The 20,758-nt window shown below is 43.1% G+C and overlaps 1 protein-coding gene across 1 annotated transcript in view; it reads left to right on the top strand.

Annotated features, from left to right (window-relative positions):
* STPG4 (sperm-tail PG-rich repeat containing 4) overlaps positions 1 to 20,758 on the top strand; it is a 62,727-nt gene that overhangs the window by 34,628 nt on the left and 7,341 nt on the right. Inside the window, exon 6 of the mRNA XM_060247703.1 lies at positions 13,715 to 13,819. Within this exon, the coding sequence (XP_060103686.1) occupies positions 13,715 to 13,819 (105 nt within the window). The remainder of the gene's footprint in view (positions 1 to 13,714; positions 13,820 to 20,758) is intronic.

Genomic DNA, 20,758 nt, shown 5'->3' with positions numbered 1-20,758 from the left:
TGGGTTAAACAGCATTTGATAAATTTTATAAAGGAAGATCAAGCAGGTTTTCTTCCCAAAAAGCAAATAAGAGACAATATTAGAACTGTTGTAAATATTGTAGAATATTATGAAAGACATCCAGAAAAAGAAGTTGCATTATTCTTTGCAGATGCACAGAAAGCATTTGACAATTTAAACTGGGACTTTATGTTTGCAGTAATGGAAAAAATGGAGCTTGGAGAAAGCTTTATAAGAATGATAAAAGCAATATATTCTGAAAAAAGTGCAAGGTTATGTATACATGCAGATCTTACAGAAGATATGAAAATCAGCAAAGGTACTAGACAAGGTTGTCCACTTTCACCATTGTTTATAATGACTCTTGAAATATTATTGATGCAGATCCAAGAAGAAAAAGATATAGAAGGATTAAGAATAAAAGGATTTACTTATAAATACAGAGCTTTTGCTGATGATATAATGTTTATAAATGAAAACCCCATACAAGTTACACCTTTGTTGTTAGCTAAAATACAAGAATATGGGGAGTTGGCGGGACTTTGTATTAATAGAGAAAAATCCAAAATTCTGTGTAAAAATATGCAGATAAATAAACAACAAGAATTGCAGAAACTAACGGGCTGCGAAGTCACCTCCAAGGTAAAATATCTGGGGGTGGAGATAACAATGAAGAATATTGATCTGTTCAAAAATAATTATGAGAAGTTATGGCATAAAATGAATGAAAACATGTTAAAATGGAACAAGCTTAATTTGTCATTGTTGGGTAGAATAGCTGCAATTAAAATGAATATTCTACCAAGAATAATGCATTTGTTTCAAACTATTCCTATTGTGAAGGATAGTAAACAATTTGATAAATGGTGAAGAAAAATTTCAGAATTTGTGTGGGCTGGGAAGAAACCAAGGATTAAAATGAAAATTTTGACAGATGCAAAAGAGAGAGGTAGATTTCAACTACTGAATTTAAGATTATATCAGGAAGAAGTTTGCTTAGTGTGGATAAAAGAATGGATAACACTGTTAAACAGAAAACTTTTAGTGTTGGAAGGTTACAGAAATAAATTTGGCTGACACACGTATTTGTATTATGGAAAAAAGAAGATGGACGTTTTTTTCTAACACCATTATATAAGAAATAATTTGTTAAGTACATGGATGAAATATAAGAAGTATGGGGATGAGAGAAGACCGTTATGGATAGTACCGGCGGAAGTAATGAAAATAACAGCTGAGATAGGGGAAGAAAAGATGTTGTCATATAGTCAACTGTTAAAAATACAAAGTGGCAAAATAGAACTGAAAAATGCTGAAGAGTTGAGTAATAAATATGATTGGTTTCAAATGCAACAAATAAAGAGCTTGGTGGAGAATGATATTAAAACTGAAGGAATAAGGAAGGAGCAAACAGAAATGGAAAAAGTTCTGCTTGGAGACAATGATAAATTAATTTCAAAAGTATATAAATTACTTTTACAATGGTCTACATAAGATGAAGTAGTAAAATCTCAAATGATTAAATGAGCAATTAATGTAAATAAGGAAATGGAAGCTTGTGAATATTTGTGGAAGAACTCTATGAAACTCTCAACATGCCAGAATATCAAAGAAAATTGTTTTAAGATGATGCACAAATGGTATATAACTCCTAAGAAATTGGCAAAGATGAATAACAAGATGCCAGACAGATGTTGGAAATGTAAAAAGCATGAAGGTTCTTTCTACCATACGTGGTGGACTTGTGAAAGAGCTAAAATGTTTTGGCAGATGATGCAGCAAGAGATTTCTAAGATCCTGGGGTATGAATTTAACAAAGTTGCAGAGACTTTTCTGTTAGGACTACAAATAGAAAAATTTCCAAAAGAAGACAGAACTTTAATCTGGTACTTAGCTCTCAGCTGCTAGGACATTGCATGTACAGTTGTGGAAGCAAGAAAAAATACCAAAGAAATGGGATTGGATTGTTAAAGTTATGACATGGAGTGAAATGGATAAGTTAACAAGAACTTTAAGAGACTATGATTTAGAAGTATTTAAGATGGAGTGGAAGAAGTTCAGAAGATACGTAGAAAAAGAATGGAAAATAAAAGGACATTGGACAATCTTTGATAATGATTAAGTATAAGTGGGGGGAAGATATGAACTTTGGTTCTTATTAATTAGGGGTACCTTTAAATATGATGTTTTGAATTTAGCACACCGGCGGGGATCAAGTAAAGGGGGGAGGGGTAGGTAGAAAGTAATATATGGGATTAAAAAAGTAGTTATTAATGATATAAGAAATTGAATATATTGCCATATGTTACTAATAAAAATTGTTTGAAACAGAAAGTGTTCCAAACCTTTAATCATTCTAGTTGTCCTTTTCTGCACTTTATCCAAAGCTATAATATCCTTTTTGAGGTGCGGTGACCAGAATCGCACACAGTATTCCAAATGAGACCACACCATCGATTTATACAGGGGCATTATGATACTGGCTGATTTGTTTTCAATTCTCTTCCTAATAATTCCCAGCATGATGTTGTCCTTTTTTATTGCAATCGCACAATGTCCTGACATTTTCAGTGAGTTATCTACCTCGACACCAAGATCTCTCTCTTGGTCAGTCTCTGCCAGTTCACACCCCATCAACTTGTATTTGTAGCTGGGATTCTTGGCCCCAATGTGCATTACTTTGCACTTGGCCACATTGAACCGCATCTGCAACGTTGACGCCCACTCACCCAGCCTCAACAGATCCCTTTGGAGTTCCTTACAATCCTCTCTGGTTCTCACCATCCTGAACAATTTAGTGTCATCTGCAAATTTGGCCACTTCACTGCTCACTCCCAACTCTAAATCATTTATGAACAAGTTAAAGAGCATGGGACCCAGTACTGAGCCGTGCGGCACCCCACTGCTTACCGTCGTCTACTGCGAAGACTGCCCATTTATACTCACTCTCTGCTTCCTATTAATTAGCCAGTTTTTGATCCACAAGAGGACCGGTCCTTTTACTCCATGACTCTCGAGCTTACTAAGGAGCCTTTGATGAGGAACTTTATCAAAAGCTTTCTGGAAGTCAAGGTAAACAATATCTATCGGGTCTTCTTTGTCCAATATTTGTTCACCCCCTCAAAGAAATGTAACAGGTTAGTGAGGCAAGATCTTCCCTTACAGAACCCATGCTTAGTCTTCCTCAATAACTCGTGTTCATCAATGTGCCTACTCATTCTGTCCTTGATAATGGTTTCTACCAACTTTCCCAGTATTGAAGTCAGACTGACTGGCCTGTAGTTTCCCAGATCTTCTCTGGAACCCTTTTTAAAAATGGGGGTGACATTTGCTATCTTCCAGTCCTCAGGAACGGAGGCAGATTTCAATGAAAGATTACATATTTTTGTCAGAAGATCCACAAGTTCAACTTTGAGTTCTTTCAGAACTCTTGGATATATGCCATCCGGACCTGGTGACTTATTAGTTTTTAATTCATCTATCAGTTGTAGGACCTCCTCTCTTGTCACCTCGATCTGACTCAGGTCTTTCAACATCCCTTCCAATATAAGTGGTTCTGGAGCAGGAAAACACTTCTCATCTTCCACAGTGAAGACGGAGGCAAAAAATGCATTCAGCTTCTCAGCCATTTCCCTATCCTCCTTCAGTAATCCTTTGACCCCTTGGTCATCCAAGGGCCCCACTGCCTCCCTGGCTGGTTTCCTGCTTCTAATATATTTGAAGAAATTTTTATTGTTGGTCTTTATGTTTTTTGCAATATGCTCTTCATAGTCCCTTTTTGTCTGCCCGATCACAGTCTTGCATTTGATTTGCCACTGCCTGTGTTCTTTTTTATTAATCTCACTTGGACTAGCTTTCAACCGCTTAAAGTAGTCCTTCTTACTTTTTACAGCTTCCATTACTTTGTTTGTTAACCATGCAGACCTTCTCTTATACCTGTTTGTGCCTTTCCTAACTTGTGGTATATATTTTATCTGAGCTTCTAGGATTGTAGTTTTAAATAGCCTCCAAGCTTCCCAAAGGGTTTATTTCCCCAAGGGTTTATTCCCCAAGGCTCTATTTCTGGTTGGCTTTATTCGGGGCAGTTGCAAGCTGCCCCAAACAGGCCGTCTGTTATCAGCCTATGATAGGTAAAGCTTGAAGGCTGAAGGAAGTGCTCTTGGGGCCTAATCCTGCACTGACAGTTACTGAGCAGGATTCCTATTTTGTGTGGAACCAAAACAGTGCTCTGAACAGAAACAGGAACTTTCAATAGTTTAGCCAGCTGATATTATGCAAGAATAAAAAGTAGTGCTAATTGATGGCATATATTTATTTTTGTCATTTCTATTTTTGTTCTTTATGTGGCTGGGCGGTGCACAAAAGGGTGGGACCAGCGTTGAACCATGCCTCCCCTGCTTGCTATGCTCAAAAGGCACTATCTTAATGGCAGTATACCATTTGTTCTCAAAAGGATTCAGTTAACTGGCTTTACTCTAGAGCATTTCCATTTACAGTCACCATTTGGTAGTAAGATCCAAGTGGGCAGCTGTGTTGGTCTGAAGCAGTTGAACAAAGCAGGAGTCAAGTTGCACCTTTAAGACCAACAAAGTTTTAACAGAACATAAGTTTTTGTGTGGTAAAAGCACACTTCTTCAGACAAGGGGATCAGGTACAGTGGGCTGAAATACATGCAGTTTGTTGATTAAGAGGGCAAACTCATACAGAATTGGGATCACATGGTGGAACAGTGTGACAGTTTAGAAGACCATTTGGTCTGGATAGCCATAAAAGGTAATAAATTTGCCTGCCAATTGGTGTTTCTGCAAGTCTAGGTAAATCACGAAAGGACATGTATTTCCTTGTTGTTGTCCACCTAATTCACTTCTCAACATCAATCTATACATTATAAACATTCTAGTTTGCCATTAGAAAAAAAGAATACATAAAATGAAAATGGGTTATAATAATAATAATAATATTTAATTTGTATCCTGCCCTCCCCGCCAAAGCAGGCTCGGGGTGGCTCACAACACAGGTACTTCAGCAATTAAAACAATACATATTATAAGTACATACATATTATAACTCAACCATTTATAAAATTCATCATCATTGTAATTAAAAACATTCTAAGATTAAATTAAGATAAAAAACTTGGTGTTATACATCATACAGTTTTTCCATGGCGACGGTATTCATTCAACAGTATGCTGTAAGATCATTAAGTAAAGGCCAGCTGAAAAAGAGCAGTCTTGCAGGCCCTGCGGAACTAAGCAAGGTTCCGCAAGGTCCGCACCTCTTCTGGCAATTGGTTTCACCAGTGGGGGGCTGAGATCGAGAAGGCCCTTTCTCTAGTAACTTTCAGTTTGGCCTCCTTCCGCCCAGGGACTATCAATAGATTTTGAGAACCAGATTGCAGTACCCTTTGGGGAATATATGGGGAGAGACAGTCCCCAAGGTAGGCAGGTCCTTGGCCATATAGGGCTTTAAAGGTAATGACCAGCACCTTGTACCAAATCCGGTACACTATTGGCAACCAGTGCAGTTCCTGCAGCCCCGGCTGTATGTGCTCCCATCTAGGGAGCCCCAATAACAGCCTGGCTGCTGCATTCTGCACTAGCTGCAGTTTCTGGGTTCAGCACGGGGGCAGCCCCATGTAGAGGGCATTACAGTAGTCCAACCTCGAGGTGACCGTCGCATGGATCACTGTTGCTAGGTCGCTGCACTCCAGGAAAGGGACCAACTGCTTAACCCACCTAAGATGAAAAACGGATTTAGCAGTGTCTGCTATCTGGGCCTCCATTGTCAGGGCAGGCTCCAGCAGCACCCCCAAGCTCTTGACCTTGTGCTCTCCTTCCTTGGAGGTTTTTAAACAGAGGCTAGATGGTCATCAGACAGCGATGAAGATCCTGTGAATTTGGGGTAGGTATTTGTGGGTTTCCTGCATTGTGCAGGGGATTGGACTAGATGACCCTGGAGGTCCCTTCAACTCTATGATTGTATGAAAACATTATTCTGATACACTATTATTAAAGAGAAATACATTGGAATACTGTGGATGTATAGCTATATCATGCAGAGTATATCATGTGGAATGCTGCCCTGGATGAAGCACAAGCCGGAATTAAGATTGCCGGGAAAAACATCAGCAACCTCAGATGTGCAGATAACACTACTCTAATGTCAGAAAGGGGGGGTGCGGGGGTGGGTGGGCTCCCTCTGGGTATCCTACCCCCCCCCCCAGGGAAAGTGTATGCGCAATACATAGCCTCTCCTCTCCCGGTGTAGTGAACGCCACGTGGTCACTGTCTGGCTATGCCTGGCAGATGGTCACTGCAATGGCCTCTCCTGCATTACTGCATCCGTAGCAACACCTTCTCGATGGTCCCCCCCGTTTTTCATAGAGTTTGCTATGTCATGGTGCGACCGAATTGTCCGGCGGTATAACCGGATGGGCAGGCTGGGCCCACCAACCTCGCCAGCCTAAGAGAAGGAAAACTCTAACATCAAACCCAGGCAGATAGAGCTCGTTAATGTAACACCTACCACCTGGAGGACTCGCTGCCGGCGTCCCGGCTTACTGGGCCATGGCAGATGACCCCCAGGTGAAAGGGTGGAGCCAGTACCGCGCACACTGCGCTTCACCTAAAAATTCCTCTGCGCAGGCCTGAAGGGCATATCCACATACACAACCCACAACGCATCAAGTCCTGCAGCGATGGGCAAGGGCGAAACGGCAGGTGGAAGGTGCCACTGGAAGCCGCAGTCCCGATCCTGCATGTAGGCGGTTCAGGGTATTGGTCGCCTGATGCTAACCCGGAGACAAAAGCATTTTTCGGCAGCACCCTGAACGACCAAGCAGCCTTATCTAGGGACAGCACTGCTTCCTCCACACGGAGAGGGGCCTAGAAAAGGTGGCCTAAACAAAGCTCGTCTCCTCCACCCCAGTTGGCTAGCCGCGGTCAACGGGCATCCTTACTTACGGTCAAAAAATAACAACAAAGAAAAGGCATGCACCTGCCTCACAAAGTGTGCAAAGACTAAAGCTTGCGTGTTGGAACATCAGAACCATGCTTGACACAGTAGACAGTGGTCGCCCTGAACGACGCTCTGCTCTAGTTGCCCACGAACTTCTCAGGTTGAATATCGACATAGCAGCTCTCAGTGAGGTCCGTTTCCCTGAGGAAGGTAGTCTTCAAGAACACGGTGCTGGCTATACCCTCTACTGGTCGGGTAAGTCAAAGGCTGAGAGCCGCCTTTCTGGCGTTGGCTTCATGGTCAGGAACTCCATTGCCTCCAAACTCGAAAACCTGCCAACAGGTCACTCAGATCGCATCATGTCCATGCGCCTCCCACTTCAAAACAAGCAGCATGCAACACTCTTCAGTGTGTATGCCCCAACCCTTCAAGCAGATCCTGCAGAAAAGAACAAGTTCTATGCTGATCTACGCAACCTCATACGGAAGACCCCTACAGAGGACAAGGTGATCATCCTTGGCGACTTCAATGCCAGAGTAGGTAAAGACTCGGAAGCCTGGAAAGGAGTACTTGGCAAACACGGCATTGGCAACTGCAATGACAACGGGCGCCTCCTGCTAGAATTCTGCATGGAGCACCAGCTCACCATCACCAACACTATCTTCCAGCTGAAGAACAGTCTGAAGACAACCTGGATGCACCCACGGTCCAAGCACTGGCACCTTATCGACTACATTCTGGTGCGCCAGAGAGACCTTCGAGATGTCTTACACATCCGAGTAATGCCCAGTGCAGAATGTCATATGGATCATCGTCTTGTACGCTGCAATCTCCGTCTTCACTTTAAACCCACACCCAGGAGAGGAGGTATCCCTCGGAGGAAGTTTCAGGTTGGCAGTCTCCAGTCAGCCGAAGTTAAAGCTGCCTTCCAGGCAAAACTCCAGTCAAGAATTGAGGACTCCAGTTGCCCCACAGACCCTTCTCCAGAAGCACTCTGGGAACACCTAAAAACTACCATCCTGCAGATCTCTGAAGAAGTCCTCGGGTTCTCCACAAGGAAGAACAAGGACTGGTTTGATGAGAACAATCAAGAGATCCAAGATTTACTGACGAAAAAGAGATCTGCCTACCAAGCACATCTTGCTCAGCCCTCCTGTCCTGGGAAAAAAGCAACCTTTCGCGCTGCATGTAGCAACCTCCAGCGCAAGCTTCGAGACATTCAGAACGATTGGTGGACCAAGCTTGCAGAGAGAACCCAGCTGTGTGCAGACACTGGTGATTTAAGAGGGTTCTACGAAGCCCTGAAGGCAGTATATGGTCCATCATATCAGACTCAGAGTCCCTTGCGTAGTGCAGATGGCCAAGTGCTCCTCACAGACAAGGCATCCATACTGAACCGGTGGTCAGAGTGTTTTCAGGTTCTCTTCAGTGCCAACCACGTAGTTCAAGATTCAGCAATCCACCTCACCCCACTTCAACCAGTGAAAACAGAGTTGGATGAGATCCCCACCCTAGAAGAGACTGTTAAAGCCATCAAGCAACTGAAAAGTGGCAAGGCAGCAGGAGTTGATGGAATTCCACCAGAGATCTGGAAGCATGGGGGCACAGTACTACATAGCTCACTTCACAAAGTACTTGTCACCTGCTGGGAACAAGGCAAATTACCACAGGACTTTCATCATCACCCTATACAAGAACAAAGGGGAAAAGTCAGACTGCTCCAACTACCGGGGGATAACCCTGCTCTCCATCGCAGGCAAAATCCTTGCCAGAATACTCCTGAACAGACTGGTGCCCACCATTGCAGAAGAAGTCCTCCCAGAGAGCCAGTGCGGCTTCAGAGCTAACAGGAGCACCACCAACATGGTATTTGTTCTCAGGCAGCTCCAAGAGAAATGCAGGGAACAGAACAAGGCTCTGTATGTGACTTTTGTCGACCTTACCAAAGCCTTCGATACCATTAGCAGAAAAGGCCTGTGGCAAATCTTGGAACGTTTAGGATGTCCCCCAAGGTTCCTCAGCATGATCATCCAGCTACACGAAGACCAGCGAGGCCAAGTCAGACACTGCAACGACCTCTCGGAGACCTTCCCAATAGGCACAGGTGTAAAGCAAGGCTGCGTTCTCGCGCCAACTCTCTTTACGATCTTCTTTAGCATGATGCTTCAAAGAGCCGCAGTAGATCTAGATGATGACGATGGTGTCTACATCCGCTATCGCACCGATGGCAGCCTGTTCAACCTGAGGCGACTAAAGGCCCACTCCAAGACGATGGAAAAACTCATCCGAGAGCTACTGTTTGCTGATGATGATGCACTCGTCTCCCACTCGGTATCAGCTCTGCAGCATATGACGTCCTGCTTTGCAGAGGCTGCCAAGCTATTCAGCCTAGAAGTTAGTCTGAAGAAGACAGAAGTTCTCCACCAGCCTGCACCCCAGGAAGATTATCACCCTCCCTGCATCACTGTGGGTGAATCAGTTCTGAAGACAGTCCAGCAGTTCAGCTACCTGGGGTGCATCATCTCCTCAGATGCCAAGATCGACAAGGAGATTGACAACAGGCTGGCAAAGGCAAACCGTGCCTTTGGCCGACTGCACAAAAGAGTGTGGAGCAACAAGCATCTGAAAAAAGGCACAAAGATCAATGTTTACAAAGCGGTTGTCATGACAACCCTCATCTACGGCTCCGAATCATGGGTTTTATACCGTCATCACCTGCGACTCCTCGAGCGCTTTCATCAGCGCTGCCTTTGCACCATCCTCAACATCCACTGGAGTGACTTTGTGACCAACACTGAAGTCCTCAAGCGGGCGGAGGTTACCAGTATCGAGGCACTGCTGCTGAAGACGCAGCTGCGCTGGGCAGGGCATATTTCTAGGATGGAAAACCACCGCCTTCCCAAGATTGCCCTGTATGGCGAACTCTCCACCGGCCATCGAAATAGAGGGGCACCAAAGAAGAGGTACAAGGACTCCTTGAAGAAATCCCTTGGCACCTGTTGCATCAACCATCACCAGTGGTCTGACCTAGCGTCAGATCGCAAAGCATGGAGACACACCATCCACCAGGCTGTCTCTTCCTTTGAGAACGCACGCATAGCTGGTCTTGAGGACAAAAGGAGATTGAGGAAGAATCGCACTGCTACAGCACCAACCCTAAATCAGACTTTTCCCTGCAGCCACTGTGGCCGGACCTGCCTGTCCCGCATTGGTCTTGTCAGCCACCAGCGAGCCTGCAGCAGACGTGGACTATTGCACCCTTCTTAAATCTTCGTTCGCGAAGCCAAGCCGAGAGAGAGAGAGAGAATGTCAGAAAGTGAGGAGGACCCAAAGAACCTCTTGTTGAGGGTGAAAGAGGAGAGCACAAAAGTAGGCTTGAAACTCAACATAAAAAAAACTAAGATCATGGCATCTGGTCCCATCGCACCTTGGAAATAGAAGGGGAAGTAGTGACAGACTTTACATTTCTGGGATCCAAGATCATTGCAGATGGTGACTGAAGCCATGAAATTAAAAGATGTTTGCTCCATGGGAGGACAGCTATAGCTAACTTGGACAGTATAATAAAAAGTAGAGACATAAGAACATAAGAGAAGCCATGTTAGATCAGGCCAATGGCCCATCCAGTCCAACACTGTGTGTCACATAGTGGCAAACATTTTATATATATGCTCACTGGGGATAATAGCCACTGATGGACCTCTGCTCCATATTTTTATCTAAACCCCTCTTGAAGGTGGCTATGCTTGTGGCCGCCACCACCTCCTGTGGCAGTGAATTCCACATGTTAATCACCCTTTGGGTGAAGAAGTACTTCCTTTTATCCGTTTTAAACTGTCTGCTCAGCAATTTCATCAAATGCCCACGAGTTCTTGTATTATGAGAAAGGGAGAAAAGTACTTCTTTCTCTATTTTCTCCATCCCATGCATTATCTTGGAAACCTCTATCATGTCACCCTGCAGTCGACGTTTCTCCAAGCTAAAGAGTCCCAAGCGTTTCAACCTTTCTTCATAGGGAAAGTGTTCCAGCCCTTTAATCATTCTAGTTGCCCTTTTCTGGACTTTCTCCAATGCTATAATATCCTTTTTGAGGTGCGGCGACCAGAACTGCACACAGTACTCCAAATGAGACCGCACCATCAATTTATACAGGGGCATTATGATACTGGCTGATTTGTTTTCAATTCCTTTCCTAATAATTCCCAGCATGGCGTTGGCCTTTTTTATTGCAAACACACACTGTCTTGACATTTTCAGGGAGTTATCTACCTCGACACCAAGATCTCTCTCTTGGTCAGTCTCTGCCAGTTCACACCCCATCAACTTGTATTTGTAGCTGGGATTCTTGGCCCCAATGTGCATTACTTTGCACTTGGCCACATTGAACCGCATCTGCAACGTTGACGTCCACTCACCCAGCCTCAACAGATCCCTTTGGAGTTCCTCACAATCCTCTCTGGTTCTCACCATCCTGAACAATTTAGTGTCATCTGCAAACGTGGCCACTTCACTGCTCACTCCCAACTCTAAATCATTTATGAACAAGTTAAAGAGCATGGGACCCAGTACTGAGCCGTGCAGCACCCCACTGCTTACCGTCGTCTACTGCGAAGACTGCCCATTTATACTCACTCTCTGCTTCCTATTACTCAACCAGTTTTTGATCCACAAGAGGACCTGTCCTTTTACTCCATGACTCTCAAGCTTTCTAAGGAGCCTTTGATGAGGAACTTTATCAAAAGCTTTCTGGAAGTCAAGGTAAACAACATCGATCGGGTCTCCTTTGTCCACATGTTTGTTCATCCCCTCAAAGAAATGTAACAGGTTAGTGAGGCAAGATCTTCCCTTACAGAACTCATGCTGGGTCTTCCTCAATAACCTGTTTTCAACAATGTGCCTACTCATTCTGTCCTTGATAATGCTTTCTACCAACTTTCTCGGTATTAAAGTCAGACTTACTGGCCTGTAATTTCCCGGATCTCCTCTGGAACCCTTTTTAAAGATGGGGGTGACATTTGCTACCTTCCAGTCCTCAGGAACGGAGGCAGATTTCAATGAAAGATTAAAGATTTTTGTTAGAAGATCCACAAGTTCAACTTTGAGTTCTTTCAGAACTCTCGGATGTATGCCATCCGGACCCGGTGACTTATTAGTTTTTAATTCTACCTCCTCTTTTGTCACCTCAATCTGACTCAGGTCTTTCAACACCCCTTCCAAAATTAGTGGTTCTGGGGTGGGCAAAAAGTTCTCATCTTCCACAGTGAAGACGGAGGCAAAAAATTCATTCAGATAATCAGCCATTTCCCTATCTTCCTTCAGTAATCCTTTTACCCCATGGTCATCCAACGGCCCCACTGCCTCCCTGGCTGGTTTCCTGCTTCTAATATATTTGAAGGAATTTTTATTGTTGGTCTTTATGTTTTTTGCAATATGCTCCTCATAGTCCCTTTTTGTCTGCCTGATCACAGTCTTGCATTTGATTTGCCACAGTCTGTGTTCCCTTTTACTAATCTCACTTGAACTGGTTTTTCACCACTTAAAGGAGTCCTTCTTACCTTTTACAGCTTCCATTACTTTGTTTGTTAACCATGCAGGCCTTTTCTTATGCCTGTTTGTGCATTTCCTAACTTGTGGTATGTATTTTATCTGAGCTTCTAGGATTATAGTTTTAAATAGTCTCCAAGCTTCCCCAAGGGTTTTGACCGTATTTACCTTTTCTTTCAGTTTCCTCCTCACATGCTTCCTCATCTCAGTGAATTTACCCCTTTTAAAATTAAACGTGGTTGTGGCGGTCTTTTTGGGCAACTCCCTATTTATACAAACAGTGAAATCAATAACATTATGGTCACTGCTTCCAAGCGGCGCAATCACTTTTACATCTCTCACCAACTCTTGGGCATTACTTAGGACCAAATCCAGGTTTGCCCCACCCCTTGTAGGTTCTGAGACCATCTGCTCCATAGCACAATCATTGAGAGCATAAAAAAACTCAATCTCTTTCTCTCGACCAGAACACATATTGACCCAATCAATCTGCGGGTAGTTAAAATCACCTGTTACGACACAGTTTTTACGTTTAGCCGCTATCTTTAAGCCTTCCATCATATTATAATCGTCCTCTCTCTTTTGATTTGGTGGGCGATAACAAACTCCCATAGTTAAATTTCCTTTTGGGCCCTCTATTTCAACCCAAAGCATTTCTAAAAGGGAATCTAATTCTCTGACCTCAGTCTTACTGGACCGTATATCCTCTCTGACATACAGAGCCATCCCACCTCCAACCCTTCCCTCCCTATCCTTCCGATATAACTTATATCCAGGAATCACCGTGTCCCACTGATTCTCCTCATTCCACCATGTTTCTGAAATTCCCACAATGTCTATGTTTTCCCTGAACACTAAACATTCCAATTCACCAATTTTACTTCAAACACTTCTAGCATTTGCATACAAACATTTATAATTTCCCAGGCAAGCTAGGCCCGCCACCTTCCTCCTGCCGCCTTGAGACTCTGGCAGACAGTCCATACTGTTTGTCACCATCACAGTGGACAACTCTGATCCGTTACCTGGTAGAAAAATAGCAGCCAACCCTTCATCTCTTTGAGACGAGTCCTCCCGAACCAGAGACACTTCACAGCCAATAAAGTAGCATCAATGGAACAACCATGTGGACTAGAATAACAGCGTAATAATAAATTGTGTGTTATTGTATGGATGCTAGCAAATGAATGTAACCTTTCTTGTATTGCAGAAAGAAGGTCCAGGACCAGGTGACTATGAAATGAAGGAAAAGCTGCCTCCACCTATTCAGTCGTGCTTTCTCTCAAAAGTATCACGGCTGCTACCAGCCCATACTGTGAGTAGAACATGAAATATGAGTATGATCTAATTTAGTGTGTATTCTAGCTTGTTCAAATTACTGGGCATGGCTGTAGCCTCAGAAGAGCCTGTAAGATTCTACACCCTTTAGTGGTGTGCCAGGCCCCTGAAGTTTCAGCTGCCATTATATAAGGAGAACTCTTGCCCTTCTACTTGTGGAGATAAAAGGAGGAGTTAATTCCTGTCATCCAAGGCTCTGGCCAATGAAGCAAAAGAACAGAAACAGGCTGCTTCCACACAGGAATTTTTCTTTATCTTTGTGGCTTCTGTGCACATATGGGATCACGCTTGTGTAGGCCTGCTGTGGCAATCTTTTCCTCTAAAAGCTTTCTAGAAGGTTCACGGTGCTCAGTCCCCTCCTTCACAGGCTGGCTTGTTCCCACCCAGCCAACATGTGATGGGGTGGAGCGAGCACTTCTTCTCCCAGTCCTTTCTTTGCTGCTGTGGAGATTGGATATCTTCACTAGGGTTGACAAATCTAACTCAGAAAATACCTGGGGTCTTTGGGGATGGAGCCAGGAGACTTTGGGGGTGGAGCCAGGAGATTTCCCATTCCCTAAGATAAATAAATAAAAATAAAAATACAGCAGTGCAGTCTGCCTGAATACAGTCATCATTTCCTCAACCCCCAAAAGCAGGCTGTACTTCCTGCCTCCCTCCCTCACACACACACAGCAGGGCAGATCCACCCATCAGCTGTGAGGCTGAAATGGCTGGCAGGGAAGGGGCCAGTGGAAGAGGACAGTGGAGCAGGGACAGGCATGCTACAGAAGAGGGGAAGGAGTGGGCAGGCAGAGGAAGAGGCAAAATAGGAATTTGTTTAGGGCATAGGGAGGGGGGAGGGACAATTTGGAACAGGGCAGCCTCCATATGAGCAGTGGTTCAGAGGTATGCCTCCAATAGATTTCAGTCCACTAAGCCCATACAGAGTTTCCTAGGCCTCGTGGTCTCCACTACTGTATCCCCTTTGCTTGATTCTTCATGAGGTCCCTTCAGAACTTGTTCCTCAGACATGCCAGTGTGCAGTCAAACCCACCCCCTGGCAGAAATTGTCTATTCCTAGAGTGGTAGTCCATTCCCTAGGGTGGTGGCCACCTTGGAAGAACCTGCTGATAGGTTTTTCCTCCCTCCCCTACATTGTACACGGAATGAACCCTACAAACATTAAATGTCCATAGGTCACTACGTTTTATTTAGATCATACCACATCATTGCTGTGGGATCCTTGCACTCTTGAGGTCCTTTCATGGCAGCAAGAAGGCACTGGGGGAAGGAGTGCTTGCCCCACCCCATCATGTGCCAGCTGGGGAAGGGGCCGGCCTGTGAGGGGAGGGGGCTGAGCATTCTGAACCTTCTAGAGAGCTTTTAGAGAAAAAGATCTCTGTGGCAGGCCTGTGCAAGTGCTGTCCCATTCTCATGGACAGAAGACTACATGATGAACAGCAATTACAGGTAAGTGCAACTTTGGATTCTCATGGACACCAAGACATTAACACTATAAAGAAGAGCATCCAGATGGTGCCATGCACATTCTTTGCATAGCTGTATTGGCTGTTATATTTCCCACATTTTACTCTGATGGAAATATAAACTTTAAGAACATAAGAACATAAGAGAATCCATGTTGGATCAGGCCAACGGCCCATCCAGTCTAACATTCTGTGTCACACAGTGGCAAAAAATTTTATATACACACATACACTGTGGCTAATAGCCACTGATGGACCTGTGCTCCATATTTTTATCTAAACCCTTCTTGAAGGTGGCTATACTTGTGGCCGCCACCACCTCCTGTGGCAGTGAATTCCACATGTTAATCACCCTTTGGGTGAAGAAGTACTTCCTTTTATCCGTTTTAAACTGTCTGCTCAGCAATTTCATCGAATGCCCACGAGTTCTTGTATTGTGAGAAAGGGAGAAAAGTACTTCTTTCTCTACTTTCTCCATCCCATGCATTATCTTGTAAACCTCTATCATGTCACCCCGCAGTCGACGTTTCTCCAAGCTAAAGAGTCCCAAGCGTTTCAACCTTTCTTCATAGGGAAAGTGCTCCAGCCCTTTAATCATTCTAGTTGCCCTTCTCTGGACTTTCACCAATGCTATAATATCCGTTTTGAGGTGCAGCGACCAGAACTGCACACAGTACTCCAAATGAGACCGCAGCATCGATTTATACAGGGGCATTATGATACTGGCTGATTTGTTTTCAATTCCCTTCCTAATAATTCCCAGCATGGCGTTGGCCTTTTTTATTGCAAACGCACACTGTCTTGACATTTTCAGTGAGTTATCTACCACGACCCCAAGATCTCTCTCTTGGTCAGTCTCTGCCAGTTCACACCCCATCAACTTGTATTTGTAGCTGGGATTCTTGGCCCCAATGTGCATTACTTTGCACTTGGCCACATTGAACCGCATCTGCCACGTTGACGCCCACTCACCCAGCCTCAACAGATCCCTTTGGAGTTCCTCACAATCCTCTCTGGTTCTCACCACCCTGAACAATTTAGTGTCATCCGCAAACTTGGCCACTTCACTGCTCACTCCCAACCCTAAATCATTTATGAACAAGTTAAAGAGCATGGGACCCAGTACCGAGCCCTGCGGCACCCACTGCTTACCGTCCTCCACTGCGAAGACTGCCCATTTATACTGCTTCCTATTACTCAGCCAGTTTTTGATCCACAAGAGAACCTGTCCTTTTACTCCATGACTCTCAAGCTTTCTAAGGAGCCTTTGATGAGGAACTTTATCAAAAGCTTTCTGGAAGTCAAGGTAAACAACATCGATCGGGTCTCCTTTGTCCACATGTTTGTTCACCCCCTCAAAGAAATGTAACAGGTTAGTGAGGCAAGATCTTCCCTTGTAGAACCCATGCTGAGTCTTCCTCAATAACCCGTGTTCATCAATGTGCCTACTCATTCTGTCCTTGATAATGGTTTCTACCAACTTTCCCGGTATTGAAGTCAGACTGACTGGCCTGTAATTTCCCGGGTCTCCTCTGGAACCTTTTTTAAAGATGGGGGTGACATTTGCTACCTTCCAGTCCTCAGGAACGGAGGCAGATTTCAATGAAAGATTACAGATTTTTGTTAGAAGATCCACAAGTTCAACTTTGAGTTCTTTCAGAACTCTTGGATGTATGCCATCCGCACCCGGTGACTTATTAGTTTTTAATTTGTCTATCAGTTGTAGGACCTCCTCTTTTGTCACCTCAATCTGACTCAGGTCTTTCAATACCCCTTCCAAAATTAGTGGTTCTGGGGCGGGCAAAAAGTTCTCATCTTCCACAGTGAAGACGGAGGCAAAAAATTCATTCAGATAATCAGCCATTTCCCTATCCTCCTTCACTAATCCTTTTACCCCATGGTCATCCAAGGGCCCCACTGCCTCCCTGGCTGGTTTCCTACTTCTAATATATTTGAAGAAATTTTTATTGTTGGTCTTTATGTTTTTTGCAATATGCTCCTCATAGTCCCTTTTTGCCTGCCTGATCACAGTCTTGCATTTGATTTGCCACAGCCTGTGTTCCCTTCTACTAGTCTCACTTGGACTGGTTTTCCACCGCTTAAAGGAGTCCTTCTTACTTTGTTTTCTCTGGAATAAAGGGGAAACTTTGGAGCAGCTGTGGGTGGAACATTTAGATGGGTGCTCCCTCGTAACAACCATAGAGGAAGGATGGAGGAAATTTTTTCTTCAGACGGGTGGAGCAAAGCCTCATGTTTTCCATGCCCTTTGACTACTGAGGTGTGCTGTATTGTTGTTGTTTTTTTGAGAGTGAATTTCAAGTTTATTGAAGAATTTGCAAACTTATAAAAAAATTCATGCATATTCAAACTTAAACAAAGTCGTTCAAGTCTTAATATAGAACTAACCATTGGATTACAGAGTTACATAAAATACTAAACGTTAAGAAACCACTTATTAAATATTACTAGCAAGTGTACATTACAGTCAAGCAAAGAAAAAAAGCAAATGGTACAAAGCAAGAGTTTTAAAAGAAATTCCAACACAAATTCAACACATTAAGATATAATCATAATAAAGCCAAACTGGAGAGATAAATATCATATTGTGTCGTGTCTGGAGTGATTCGACCCAGAGAAACATTTTTTATGAAGGGTTTCCATTTCTGGACAAATGAAGGTTTTCTTAAAATACATTTGAAAGTGTCAAAAGTAAGTGATAATTTATCCAGGATAAAGTAGTCCCATAACTTTAATAGCCAAGATTGTATTGTCAGTGGAGTTGACTTTTTCCACGCCACCGCAATAGCGTGTCTAGCAGCAACGAACACAAGGGGAATAAGTTCCTGAGAAGGCTTAGGGATAAGAGAGTCTTCTCACAAATTAAGCAAGGCTAGTTCTGGAGCAGGTGTTAGTGAGAAACCAGACATTGAGGCTATTTCTGCAAAAAAAATTGTCCAGAAAGCTTGGATGATGGGGCAGGTCCACCATAAGTGGAAAAAGGAACCTATTCCCCCCACAGTTCTTGTAGCATTTTGGAGAGATTGAGGAAGTAATGTGAGATAACTGGCATGGGGTAAGATGCCAGCATGAGGCTACCTTGTAAGCTTGTATTTGAATATTTATAGCTCTGGATTTATATATATTCGAGCCCCAAATCATATGCCATTGATTGTCCATTAGGGTACGATGTAGGTCTGTATGCCAGGCTTTCAGATAGTGTAGCAATGGCATAGGGTGTGAGAACAGAAGAATTTTATAGGTCTTTGAGATCAAACCTTTAATAGGAATTGAGTCCTTAAGTAAAAGTTTTTCAAAATCTGACAGCATAACTTGCAGCCTGGAACTAAAATCTTTGGAGTGTAAAAGGTGCCTAATTTGTAAAAATCCAAACCAGGGCAGCCGGAGACTGAAATTAGAATCTAGTGTAGATTTTTCATACAGAATTCCTTTAGAAGTAATATCTATAAAACAGGTAATGCCAGCTCTTTTCCACTGCTGGAAAGAGGTGGGAGAGGTCACAAGAGGAAACCAACTTTGGCCAGTAAACGTAGTGAGCAAAGAAAATGAGGGAACTAAAATTTTAAAGTGTCGGTGCCCAATTTGGAAAGCAGAAGCGGTAAAAATATTGGAGTAAGAATTGTTGGAGAATTTAACTGTTGTAATCCAGAGCTCTTCTTGAAAAGACTGGGGAGCAACATAAAAAGATTCTATAACTTTCCAATCTGCTTGGTATGAGGAGCGGTATTGTTTAACAAGACCAGCTAAAATTACTGCATCATGATACTCAACCAGATCAGGTACTGCCAGTTCCCCAACTGTGGTTGGACGACTTAACGTTCGGAAGTTTATACGCGGTCTTTAAATTGCCAAATGAAGCTGTTTAAATAAGATTGCCAGGTTTTAAGCACAGAAATTGGGACACAAACTAGAACAGCACAAAAACAAAATATAAATTTGGGCAAATCTGGATTCGCTCTAGTAAAGGTAAGAATTTGTAGTTCCGGGAGGAGAAGAGAGATTTTATTGTTTGGAATATTTCATAATGATTAGCTTTAATAAGATTGCGAAGGTCAATACGGATGTGGATGCCCTAGTACTTCCAAGATTTGCAGACCCTCTTATACTGGAAATTCTGTTTAATATATTGGACAAGGTTATGGGAAATATTTATGGGATAAAGAAGAGATTTGTCAAAATTAATTTTAAGACCAGAGATTTCTGCAAACACAAGTAAGAGAGAGTTGATGTAAGGGAGAGAAACATGGAGATTAGACAAGTATAGAGCCAGATCGTCCGCAAACAAGCTTAGCTTGAATTGAGTATTAGCTATGTTGATACCTTGCAATGAAGTATCTTCCTGGATTCTAGCAACTAAGGGTTCGATGGCTATAGCGAACAGTAAGGGAGAAAGTGGGCATCCTTGGTGAGTGCCTTGTGATAAGGAAAGTGGTGCAGAATTAGCATAGTTAATGCATAAAATAGCAGATGGGTTCAAATAGAGTGAATCCACAACTCGACTAAATTTGTTACCAAAGTTAAGAAAATTTAGAACTGCATGCAGATAATTGGGTTCAACTGAGTCGAAGGCCTTTTCAATGTCTTATGAGAGTACACAGTCACTCCTAGTTCTGAGATTTTACACTTGACCTTCCATGCTAATAACCGGAGATACTTAGGACCTTTGTCTGCAACTAAGGGTTCCTATATCTGTCTGTATTAGAAACAGTAATTTTTGCTTTATTTTATACGATTCAAGAGCTTCCAACTTTTTCCGTTCCTCTAAGAGTAACTGGTATACTTTGGGGCTGCAAGTGAGTTTATGCTTGTCCTCAAGAAGTTTGATGCTTTGAGAAATAGTCGTAGCAAGGCATTCTCTTCGCTTTTTAGAGGCTGAAGAGAGCGAAATAATTTTGCCCCTGAGAACTGCTTTACAAGCGTCCCAAACCATATGAGTTGGGACGTCATCTATTAGATTATGTTTAAAATATTCTAATAGTTCTGATTCGATTTGTTTTGAGAGTATATCATCTTTTAAAAGGAAGTTGTTGAATCTCCAGGTAAAGCTTTTCTTAGATTGCCCTGATGTGCACAGGGTGCAAAGGACAGGAGCATGATCTGACCATTTAATAGCATCTATAATCGTCTCAGCCAGGTTATTACAGAGAGATTTTGATAGAAAAATGTAGTCAATTCTCGTGTAGGTGAGAAATTGTGCTGAGTGCCATGTTGAAATCTTCAGGCATCTACCAAATCTAAATCATCCATAAGTTGCTTTAGGAGAGAGAATTTATGGCTAAAATTAATTAGGGATTTGGGGTGAGAATTAATATTTTTTTTGTCAAGAAGTTTATTCATGAGATAATTCAGGTCCCCACCTAGTATAATTGACCCTTCCTGGAACAGCTTTAGGTTTGCCAAAACCTCTTGCATGAACTCCAATTGACCGG

This window comes from Heteronotia binoei, chromosome 1 (assembly GCF_032191835.1).
Source record: "Heteronotia binoei isolate CCM8104 ecotype False Entrance Well chromosome 1, APGP_CSIRO_Hbin_v1, whole genome shotgun sequence".
Classification (NCBI taxonomy): Eukaryota; Metazoa; Chordata; class Lepidosauria; order Squamata; family Gekkonidae; genus Heteronotia; species Heteronotia binoei.
This window is presented reverse-complemented; position numbering and strand designations above follow the sequence as displayed.